This window comes from Caretta caretta, chromosome 4 (assembly GCF_965140235.1).
Source record: "Caretta caretta isolate rCarCar2 chromosome 4, rCarCar1.hap1, whole genome shotgun sequence".
Taxonomy (NCBI): domain Eukaryota; kingdom Metazoa; phylum Chordata; order Testudines; family Cheloniidae; genus Caretta; species Caretta caretta.
Genome location: NC_134209.1, coordinates 37,824,893 through 37,837,344, shown reverse-complemented (window position 1 = coordinate 37,837,344; position 12,452 = coordinate 37,824,893). Strand labels below are relative to the sequence as shown.

The window sequence follows — 12,452 nt, the reverse complement described above, 5'->3', positions numbered from 1 at the left end:
TGATGCACATACTTCAGTATCTTGCTGAATTGGAGCCATACCTTCCACATCAAAAAGTTTTTAGAATCATAACTTCTAAATTCTAGGATATCAGTTCACTGGAAAAAAAAATCAGTTATCATAGTATCAGTTAAAATATTTGTTGACAATATCAATACACTTTTTTAAAGTAGCTTTTATCTTAGATTTTGCTAGTGTGTAAGTCAAATCTCAAAAAGCAAGATTGTTTTGCTCGAGGCAGTGGGAAGAAAGGTTAGACTTTCAAAAAAATACATATAAAAGGCTCACTTTATTTTAAAGTGATTCTAATTAATACATTTAAGAATTTACTTGTAAATTCTCAGAAACTTCATTACCTATTGTTAAGAATATGTGCTATAAGTTTAGAGGGAGATACATGATATTATTCATAGAATACAAAAGGGTTTAATTCCACTTCAAGTGCAAAACTCAACTCAGCCTTGGTTGTTGACTCACTACAGCACTACCATAATGTTCAGAAGTTTGGGGGAATTCCTGGGGCATTTATAATGATATATTACGCATCTTTCTTTGGCATATTTGTTGGATAGAAATTTCTTTTTCAAACCTGTTCTACTCACCTCCTTGAATTTAAGTCTCTAACCGTGTGTTTACTTACTGAGGGACAGTTTTTGCATTCGGTCTTGACTGGCTCTGCCACTAGTGGAAGTGCTATATAATTAGGGTCCAAAGTCTTGATAACGCTGGCAACCTGCTTCCCAGCAATCACTCCAGGGCCAGCTTCTGTTGACTTCAGTTCCAGTTTCTGCCTGCACAGCCACATATTGAAAAAACACTATTAAGTCGGAATGTGTTTTGAAGAAATAAATGAATCATGTCGAGAAAGAAATATATTATCCCATTGATGTGAATCATAGAATCAATGAATTTCTCATTTGAGAAGTTATAGGAAAACACTGTAAATCTTTTTTCCATTTTAAGCTATCAGGAGGATTTAACACTAGTGGAGGTGTTGCTGGAGGGAAATGGAGGAAATTGATCTGTCTAATGAATAAGGTGCCCAAATATTAGGCTATTTTCTGGGATTCAACTCCATAACATATGGGAAACAGCCTTCCAGAACTTGTAGGTGTAAAAATAATGCTAAGGGCTTGTCTATATGGAGACTTAGTACACTGCAAGCTGGGGTGCAAATCTACAGTGCACTAGCTGGTTGTGCACTAACTGTCCACGTGGACCCTGCCACCCAAACAGCAGTATGTCAATGCTCACTGTGGATCTTTCAGTGTGCAGCAGCAGGGTCCACAGGGTGAATTTGTGTGCAGCACGCTAGTGAGCTGTACATTGGCACCTTGGTTTGCTGCACACTAAGTCTTAGTAGACAAACCCTAAAAATGTTCCTGAACCAATTCACTGGATATGAATGCCTCCAAACTCTGGTGGATCTAGGAGTCTGGACTCAGACATTGTTCCAAATTTTGCAGTTCATCCCGATCTATATAACAGGCCATGATCCAAACACCTCTGAACTTTCAGATGCTGGAAGTCTAGATGTGGAGATGCATCTTGCAGCTTGGGTCAATCTCTGTTTAAAATTCTACTAAAGAAATGAGAGGATGCAGAAATGGAATGACTCCAAAACTGGAATGTTGTTATGGCTTAATACCTCCATTAAGAATGTGATCAAAAACTGAAAAAATATCATTATCCAAAAAAATCAGCACTCTTTAAAAAAAAAAATTCATGGACACCCTGAATTTTTCAAAATGGTCTGACCAGCTTCAACTATTATTATTTCATTATTTATTATTTGCGGCATGATAGTACATTTGCGCCCCATTGAACTAGGTACTCCACAAACATATAGGTTGGACAGAAATCCTTTCTGAAGAGTTTATGGTCTTAGGCCATGATCGTGCAGACACTTTACTCACACTAGCAGTCTCATTGCAGTCAATGGCACTGCTTGCATGAATAAAATACACGTGTTTGCAGACGTGAGCCCTAATTTAAGACAAGACACCACAAGTGTGTATAACAAACAACAGGAAATAGTGAGGGAAGGAGAATGATGACAGAAGTGACTGCAAAGTATAGTTACATACACTAAATATATACACTAGTCGATGGTTTTCTATTTTTAATTATAAGGTTAAGTAAACATCTAAAATATATATAATTAATTATTCCTACCCAGCCATTATTAGTTGGATTTAACAGTTAAACATTAAAAAAAATCAAATTAGCCACCTTACTTGGAAACTATTTTGGCATTTGTCGTTTGCCGGAAATTCAGAGACAAAACATGATTCTCTTCTGCTCTCACAGATTTAATAAAGCTGTCTTCTAGGACATAAATTGTAGCAGATGTGACTTTTGTACTGACATCTAAAAGCTGAAAAATAATAACAAACAAGAAAATAGGGCCAGATCCTACAGTCCAAACCCAAGGCAAAACTCTAACTGAACTAAGGCCCTGTTGAGGAATGTGGGACTGGGCCTGTCCCCCTGGTGTAGGAAAGAGATCTAAGCCCAGGATTGGGAGCCAAGATCTCCAGAGCTTTCATTTAATTTCTGACATGATTTCCTTATCTGTGACCATGAGCCAATCACTTCCCCGTTATGCCTCTCAAATATTTCATTGGCAAATTGCAATAATGCTTCCCTACCTCACAGAGGGTGGTGGGGAGAGAAACGGGGGGCTAGGGAATTGAATATTGCTGAAAAGACACTCAATAATTCGTAGATCAAGGTTTTTTCTTTTTTTTAAAGGCAACCACCAGAAAACAAGATTCTCGAGAAAATCAGTGGGGCAACTCCTAGGAGTCAGATTTCCTCATGTGAGTTGGTGTTGCAGGATCTGACCCAACATTGTTGGCCTCCCATATCTAGAACATATTGTGGAAAGGAAACTAGCTATCTACTCTAATGACCTGTTCATAAACAACTTGAATTCTTTGTGGTAAACTTGAAATACTAGGCGCTCAATGCTTAGGCCCAGCCACACTGCCCTCGGTGCAGGAGCCAAGAAGGAGCAGGGCAAATATGGCTGTATACCGCCTTTGTGCTTTATGGATCTCTACAGCGGACAAGGATTAGTTTGGGCTCTCGGGTTAGCTTGAGTACCCTTAGCATGGCTCTAAGTTGCACTCATTAGTAACAGCCCAAAGGGGGCATTTATGCTAGCCATGGATCACTAGGGCACAGATGCTTTGTGGCCACATCCATACCATACCTCCTTTGTCATGCCAGGGGAACCAGCTGTGCAGTTCAGCCAAATTTACTACCTCCCTATGCCACCGAAGTGCCATATCGGGTTAGGGATCTGGCCCTACATCTGCAGTATGTACTAAACACATATATAATAGCTGGGGAAGGGTTTACAATTATTACTAGCTCTGCAAATATATAGAAGCTTTACCCACATAGAAAGAAACACATAATAATTAAAACCACAAAGAAGACAGGACATCCTGGAAGTCTCCATAGACACTGCATGTAAAATACATCCTGGATCAGATCACCAGCAGGTATACATGTTCTAATTCCATTGATTTCAGTTGAACTATGACATTTTACACGGTTGAGGATCTACCCCCACATTTTCATTTGTTGGTAATGCACACAGTATTTTGCGGTAAAGCATATACTAGGAAGTCTCCTGCATGAAACATGCAGCTGTAGCATGCGCTCTACAATGCAAGGAAGGGAATAAATGAGAGCAAGTAAAGAGGGTATAATCAGAATGTATTTTAAGGTAAAACAAATAATGAACATTAAAATGACTTCCATTGGTCACACATATCTACCACTGCGTATGGGCAAACATCAAATAAACTATGGCTCAGAACTGGCTCTTTTAATTTTAGACATGCTGACATGTTAGAATCTGACATGCTGATTCTTGTATTTATTTTTTTCAAAAATGAACCACATTGTACCTCATTATGGCTTGTAAATCGTGTCTTTTCGATTTCACAGGTGCCCAGGGCTTTAATTTTAGTCACTTGACTTTCTCGAGCATGGTAAGTAACATTGCATTTCCCAGAGACGTCCACCTTGAAAAAGGAAAAAGGAAAACTATTTTCAGTGTCACCCATTTCTCATTTGTTGTCATGTTTTTGATGTTTGTTTTTTCCCTCTCATACACGTACACCATCTTTACTGGATGGCAGGCTTGCAATATTTGCAACCTGCAGGAGTCTCAACAGCATGTCCACGGGCAATTACTTGAATCAATCTGTTGTGCTATAGGGTGCACTCCAAAGATAATCTGTTTTCTTAATTCTTGGGTACTTGTGTGAGAGGTGGTGTACTGTCCGAGGTTGATTTTCATTTTGGGTTCATTGTTTTCTAGTTTGCGGGGGGGTAAGAGAGGCTGCTGGTTTTATTTTTGTTTGTTTTTAACTTATGCAAAAAGTACTTTCTCTTGGATGGGCAAAAATTATTTTTTATTAGCGGCATGTGAAGCAAAGTAAACATTAATTTAACAAATGTGAATTTTCTAAACAGTTGATGATGATGATGATGATGGCACTGCATTTGCCTGTGCTGGAGTGAATTTTGGCAAGACTCTGGCCTTGTCCATGTTCCAAGTTTCATGAGCTTAGCTAACCCTGCATGGACACTCTTAATTCTATTTAAACCTCACTTATGTTGATTTAGTTTAAATTGATTCTTTAGTGAATTAAACAAAATTGAAACAAGGGACTTTTAAATCAAATTAAGTATGTCCACACAGGGGTAGCTCTGGTTTCACTAAATTAGTTTTTAAATCTTATAAAGTTAAACATCTGCAACTTTGAATGTAGCCAAACACAATGTAACCAAAGGCTCCACCAATGATCTTTTCAATCACAAGTTCAAGTTTAAACAAAAGGACAAATTCTGTCCTGGCCTTTAAATACTCGTGAAGTCAATGGGAACCACATACATGCATTCAGGACTCTATCAATCTGATTATCTCTATATTGCTGATGTAGTACAGTACCTCCCTGGCAGCACCAGAGTGCAGCTGTATCTGAAATAAACTAGCCAGACCTCTCTTGAGATTTTGAACAACTGCAGGTTCATTTTTATAGGAGTAGAAGTTTTTAACCTGTGGAAACAAAAACAAACAGTAAATGTATACATCTGATTAAATCAGAGAAACACCACGTGATCCCCTGCAAACTTCCTTCCAATTTCTAGAGTTCAGCTCAGGAAACTGAGCTTATTTGACCTTATCCTGTAGTTTTTTCTTAAGCAAAACCCCACTGACTGCAGGATCCAGCCCATAACTGAAGCCTCTGGCAAAAACTAAAAAGGCCTCACTTGAGAGGACTTCCTGTGTGCTAATGAGAGAGAATTTAGAAGAGAAATGAGTAGAAGAGAAATGGAAAACTAAATATAAGATCACAAGTGGTTCACTCTTACATGCAGGTTAAAATGGGTCCCTTACAGCATTATTCTGAGCATTGTCCAAAAGTATCACATCCCATAGTAATCCCTCCCTTCGCACCCTATTCCCTCCCCGCATACATCTAGTACCCATTGCACTTTAACCACCAGTTACAATATGTCAGAATGAATCATAACTAAATCAGAGTTGGAGAGACTTAAATGACGTGTCAAGCATGCGCCAACCTTTGAACCACAAAGGAAGACTGTCCCTGTCTGAGCTTTTTCTCTAGTAACACAAGACTTTGCACCTTCAATGTGCATTTAAGGAGCTTTTATACTGCCCGTCTTCCTAGAAACTAAATGTAATCAATGTTATCTGTGTTAGTGTTGCAGCATTAGAGGGAACAGGCATGGAAGAGGAGATCCTGTCATTGTGACAGGGGATAGAGTAACATACTAGTTGGCAAGAAAAAGAGATTATAGAAAGCGCTACATGGAAAACAAGATCTCAGCCTCTAGTAGGAGAGTTGCATCTGCCAACATATTTGCAGTGAATTGGGAGCAGAGGTATTTAGATTGTGCTATTTTGATACTTTAATCATGGTTTAGAGATGCGTACAGTGGAGAGCCAGTGCCATCCTGTTCCTTTTTATGTTTTGTAAAACTAATGACGAGGCTAAATTTGAAACTTACTGAGCAGACCCAGTGGCATCTGCATCCGGGCAGGCCAAACTAACAGCCAGTGTATGTGCTCAGAATCTGTTTACAGCAGTAGGTGAAGATCTTTTGGGGGTTAGAGAGTCACAGCCCTTACTCAAGTTTGCAGAGGGCTGAAAAGGAGTGACCCCTCTGCTCAGCAAAAGGCAGGTTTGTCACTGGCTGCAGTTGGGAGAGCAAGGGCTGCTCCCCTGATACACTCTGCTGTGAGCCAGTGGGTGGGAAGGGAATAGAGAGAGAGTGGGAGTAATCTTGGCTCCACCCTTCCCATCACTGGCCAGAGTAGTTGGCTGGACACAGTGAGGAAACTAAGCTGCTCCATGAAAGGAAACCAAGCTGCTCCATGAAACTAAGTTGCTCATACTCAAGTAACTTATTCCTTCCCCTGAGTAAATGGGAGCTCTCTCTGAGTCACAACGGGTTCTCTGAGCTGTTCCGGTGGCAGCTATGTGCTGCCCTTTACTCGGGACAAGTTGTAAAATCACAATCCAGCCCATTGCCAGTGGGAGAGGAAACACTTTTTTTTTTCTTCCTGATTCTTGATGAAATCCCACAGTACAGGAACAACACAGAAAATTTCAGATTTTCAATCTCAGGATATTTTATCTAATTATTTTGTAACCAGTGGAGGCTCTACATGATGATCTGACACGAGTGCTGTGTTGAATGGTGATCTCAGATAAAATTTTCATAAACACGTGACTTACAACCTAGGCCACATTTTCAAAAGTGAATTAGGCAGTCGGGAGCCTACATCTCATTGAAATCATTGAAGATTCAGGGTTTTGGATATCCTACCTGATGAACTTATCTGACTATAATAATTTGAACTAACACTGCTATAGCCAGTACGGATATACTCAAGTACTCACCAGAGTGATTAACATTGCTCCAGACTAGACTCAGTATTGTCTACCTTCATGGTAAATAATATCTCCTCTTCTCCCTCTACCTCTTGGGTGAAATCCTGGCCCCAGTGAAATCAGTGACAAAACTCCTATTGATTTCAGTAGAACAAGGATTTCATCCCTTATCATTGCACGATATCATTCAGTTTTGCAGCTTCAGTTACTGCCTATATACCGATAACTCCCCAATCTACCTTCCCCTCTCTGTTACTCTGGGATGCCGTGGCCTGCTCTCTCTGCTGTGCTATGCCCAGCAGGTCTGTGGGCTGGAGGGGGTGCAGCCATGGCTTTGCTTTCTCCTGGCCCTCTTTGCATAATTGCATGTCCCCAGATGTGCACAAGAAAGCAGGGACTAGTTTTGGCTGGCCCCTTTGCAAGGTATTAAGAGCTGGTGTAAAGAGCTGCACAGAGGAAGCTATCTGCAATGCAAAAAAAGCCAGTTTTATTGGTCCTACCTCATAATTATGCTACATGTTCTTGAGTGACATCTCCTGGCACCTTCCCCATGAACAATTTACATATATACAGACAGAGCGAGGAGCTGACGAGGTTCCTTATGTCCTCACCACAATGCACCCAAATAAGGGCAAGTCATAGTCTAGCCCAAAATGAATATATTTTATGTACAAAAATAAGACAGGATGGTGTATTAGTAACTCTAAAGAGACAACAAATTACTAAATGTTTTCATGCCAACAAGAAATGACTTGTTCAGGGCTTCTCCAAGGAATATGCATGAACTTTAAAAGGCAGGGACTTACCTTTCCACGGGTCCATTGAAGAACTATAGGCCTTTGTAAAGCTGACAGATATTCTTTTCCAATTATATTCTCTGTGTGTTTCCCTTTAAAGATGTTTTTTGCTGCTGGACGTTCATTCACATTTTCAATCTTAACATCTTTTATCTAGAAAAGTAAAAGCAAAAAAAAAAAAAAACATAGGGAGCAACCATGCATTGGCAGGAGGATGGATGGACAAAATTACCTAAAAGGTCTTTTCATTCTGTTATTTGCCTTCTGTATCTGAGAGACAGATGTAGGGCAGATTTTCAAAAGAGAGTCAGAACCCACCACTGAAAAAAGATTTTTTCAGAACAGCTGAGCTCAGATGAAGGCACCTAACTGAAATGGATAGATTTTTAAAAGTACCTAGCAAATCTCATTGTTCTCAACAAGAGCTGCTGGATGCTGAGCATGTCTGACAATCTGGCCAGCTCATGTCAGTGGCTAAATGGAAGCTGTTGGGTGCAGAGCTGTTGTGTTAATCTGGCCTGTAATGTTTTGGTACCACACAGTGAATTTATATTCTGTGGGCAGCTACTGAACCTACAAACTAATTTTAGTTGCTGGAACTCAGATAGGATGGCATGGTGATATGCTCATTTTCTAAAAAGAATTGTATCCCAACAGGAAACATTTCTTCAAGATCAATCTGCCTATGCTGTCAGTTAAACAGAATTTACTAGAATATCTGTGACTCTTAATAATGTTTACAACAGGGTCATATATAATGGCTATTTGATAAGGCAGTTAGATTTTTTTTGTATAGACAGACAAATCTTGGAAAACTCTTTATTTTTAGTTTGGATGGAGTTTTGTTTAGAATCTGAGCATCACTCCGGCAAAATATAACAACTCCAGTAAACAAAACATTACATGGTGCCAAAATATTACATATATTACATAGACATAATGGAGGACTTGTCATACAGTCAAAACTTAGAGATGGAAAGGACCTATTAGATGATCTTGTCCTCACGTGGATGTTCTCTGTAGCAACAGGAGGTACTCAGAGCCGTGCAGGGCCTGGCCTTTGCCTCAGATATATTGTTTCAGCAGGTGACAGATTTCTGGCTTGTAGCTGTACAACAATCTCTTTGTCTGAGTAATTCATCCCAATTTTCATAAACCCTTTAATTTACCATACATGTCACAAAGCAGCACACTATGCGAATTAGACTACTGAAAAAGGTGGGTTCTTAAAGTAATTTGCCTGCTTTTATATGTTTTTGAAAACTCCTACCATAATTTTGATCAACTGGTCATCATCGTTGTTGGGGTTTCTCCATACTAGGTTGACGTCCACACCGGATGAAATCCGGTAGCCCGCGCTATCCTCTGGTAATCCTTTAACCCTATCGATAAGCACTTCTGTTGAATAGGTGAATTTGTATAGCTTGTCATTATTTATTCTTGGTCCTGTAGTGTGCCCTGTGTGGAAAAAATGAGACAAAAAATGCACATGGCATCATTTTAGCAATAACCACAGACCCAAATGATCTGTCATTTTCTCTCTCAAACATGTAGAATCAGCTTTAGAAGAACTAAAGACCTTTTCTCTAACAAAGGATTCCATGTCTGATCCTGCAACCTTTACTGAGTTATATTGACTTTGATGGGACTGCTTTTTCTGAGTTTGGCAATTTGACCAGAATGTCCATAAAAATCTTTGTAACTTTACACAGAGATATTAGAAGGTTTGGCTTAAGTTCCAATTCTTCCCTTCGGATAGGTTTTTTTTAAAAATGAATGCAGAGTGAGCTCAGAATATAAAGAATTTTCTATCACTAGAAAGCAATCTGTTTGGCAACCTGAGAAGTGCTGAGTGCCCTGATCTCCCATGGGAGTTAATGGAAGTTGAAGGCACTCAGCCTATATTAGGAATCACTCCTCATCTTTCAGGACCTTGCCTGTAGTCATTGTATTGAGACTCCATCCAAGGGATGACACAAATGAAAGTAATGAAGATCAGTAGAAAGCTGCTTTTTTCACTCAGAGCAGTAAACCCATTTTCTTCAAATAAAATACATGTCTCTGGGAGTTATCACTTGATTTTGTTACACTTAGACCCCACAATGTATTTTAAAAGACACATCCCCCCCCACACCAATAAATAAATAAAATAAAATCACAGATGCAGCTTTCAAATTAGGCATCTAATTTAGGGCACCCCCTGCCATAGGTGTGCTCCCACTGATATTTCCAGCGCTTCTGCACCAGCAAAAATGACACACATTATTCCCCAGCAGTTCAGCTCTGCTATTGCTTATGTAAGCTGATGCTGGAGTGTGTAGACAAGGCTCAAGGGTTTTTTCCACCATCTCAGCTAACCTTGCCTATAGTGCCCAATGCCCTATTTCCTCCTCCCTTCCCCCTTCTCCTCTGCACTGCTACGGCAGGGGGACACATCACACCCCAGTTCCACTGTCAAGGATCCCTCTCCAGCCTCAGAAGTGGGAGCTAGCTTTGGCTCTACGGGCCTGATTTGAGAATCACACTGCATGGAGGTTTCACTCACTTTAATTGCAGCACGCGGAACAGTTATACCATTTGATCCATAAAGTGTTTGTTGTTAAGAGAATGCTATCAATTGGAATTTTTTAACTGACTTTAAAAAAAACAAAGGTTTCTGGTAGCAAATCCTTTAAATACTATGCCCTGAAATAAATGTATAAAATTCCCTTTAAATAAATGTTTACAAGGGTTTTTCTCCTCTCTTGTTGATGGTTATAAAGGTCTCTTGTGTACAAGGGAGTATTGACTAATTCACTCATCATATAGAAGCTGGTGCTGGAGATAGGACGTGAAACTGACTGACTACATACAAATTGCTGCCAACAGGGGTGCTGGAACAATTTGTATTGTGAGGGTGCTGAGAGCCATTGAACCAAACTGTAAACCCTGGATATAATAGAAACCACTTCAAGCCAGGGGGTGGGGCAGCACCCCCAGTTTCAGCGCCTCTGGCTGCCAAAGGCACAAAGTAAACTAACGACAAAAATGAGATCCCTCCTCCCCCTTGCCCTCCAAATAACTTTGTTATAATGATTTGATGTTCTATTTGTAACTAAAGAGCTGAGTCTTACTCGGCTCCAATCCTACACCAATGGGAGCCTTGCCATGGACTTCAGTGGGTGCAGGATCAGACATTTAAACTGAAGAAGCTGCATTCAAACCTCTGCAACGGAGTTCAACCAGACAAGGTCGCATTGTTTTCTACAGGAGGGATGAGTAAGTCTCTTGGCAAACACAGAAAAGGAAAATCAGCCACACCACCTCAGACAGATTCTCAAACCAACTGGAACTCAGTCAGTGTGTTCTGTGTTCCTGTCAGAGAATTGACAGTACCAGGGTTTCCCAATTTGTATAATGTCTTGCACCATTTGATATGACTTGGCCAAATAAAAGTTTCAATACATCTAATCAAGAAAAAATGCAAAGTATTTGTTTGTTCAAATGGCAGGTAAAAGTTTAAATTCTTCCTTTGATTAGATACGTGTTGGAGATCCACCATGACAGGATGGATTTCTTTTTTAAAAAATCAAGTTAATTTCATAAGTTAAAAAAAAAATCTCTCAAGGCACTTTCCACTCCCTTTTTTTGGTCAAATTTTTTCAGATGTGATAGTCACTAGCATGCTAAGGTAGAGTCGAAGGGAACCGAAACATACTTCTCGAAGGGATGCTGTACCCCCAAAGAGCCAGAACTTTAGCCACTGTAAATTGACATAGCACAATAGAAGTTCAATAGAACAACACTGATTTGCACCAGCTGAGGATCTGGCCCTGAGATTTTGCAGTCCCTGATGTTGAGAACTACTACCTAGAGCTGAAAGTTGGAGCTGTTGTCTCATTATCTTGCTACTGTAATGATGCTGGGAAGCACTTCCTTGTAGGCCAGAGGTTTTTCTTTAAAAATAAGTGCTTTAAAAATAAAGGGCCTGCTCCTGTAAGGGTCTGCGAGTGCTTCCTGTGACGTGCTGAGCATCCTCTGCTCCCATCAATGTCAGTGGCATAAAAGCTTGTCAACACCTATCAGGAACAGACCCCAATTCCTGGAAATAAATCTTTGCTGAAGTCCCATGGCTTGTTTTAAGTGTATTGTAACTTAGTGCCAATTACACTGTTGAGTATTTAATATTTATTGAGAGTGGGGTAGTGCAGTGTGCTAGGTGCTTTCTAACCACAGAAGATGATGCTGTACTTACCCCTGAGGGCATTCACTCTAAAAAGGCAAAGACATGAAGGGTGGGGGAAAGGACATGTGAGTAAAATGATCAGGGCGACGATAGACTGGTCTTGTTAGTTACAGCATAGGATTGTTTGTTCTCTTTTTACATTTTTCTTAAGTTTAAGCTCCATACAATCCCCTTTCCCCACCCTTCCTCCACAAATTCAGCCCATGTGTATTTTTCTATAGTAGTTCTCATTTAATATTCCCTTTGTGCCCTCCCCGCCCTACACTGGATCCCCTCCACATGCAGAGGAGCAGTTCACTCGTGCAGGAAACAGATACGCAAACGACTTCACCAGCTAGTTTCTCCTGGTAGTCATGGAAGCAATGAGTGTCTGGGAGGGAATGAAATGTCGGGAGGAGAGTGGCTTTATGCACCAGCTTTGCAAGGGCATTCCATGCATAGGAGGCAGCATGGAAGAAAGTACAGACAGTTGCTGGAGAAGCAGAC

At 40.3% G+C, this 12,452-nt stretch overlaps 1 protein-coding gene across 2 annotated transcripts in view; it reads right to left on the bottom strand.

The window, feature by feature from the left end:
• MTTP (microsomal triglyceride transfer protein) overlaps positions 1–12,452 on the bottom strand; it is a 45,851-nt gene that overhangs the window by 22,890 nt on the left and 10,509 nt on the right. For both annotated transcript variants that reach the window (XM_048846614.2, XM_048846613.2), the window contains exons 2-7: positions 9,012–9,199; positions 7,751–7,894; positions 4,973–5,080; positions 3,924–4,040; positions 2,238–2,377; positions 641–791 (exon numbers count right to left, since the gene is read on the bottom strand). In XM_048846614.2, coding sequence (XP_048702571.1) covers positions 641–791; positions 2,238–2,377; positions 3,924–4,040; positions 4,973–5,080; positions 7,751–7,894; positions 9,012–9,014 — 663 coding nt within the window. In that variant the 5' untranslated portion in view covers positions 9,015–9,199. The remainder of the gene's footprint in view (positions 1–640; positions 792–2,237; positions 2,378–3,923; positions 4,041–4,972; positions 5,081–7,750; positions 7,895–9,011; positions 9,200–12,452) is intronic.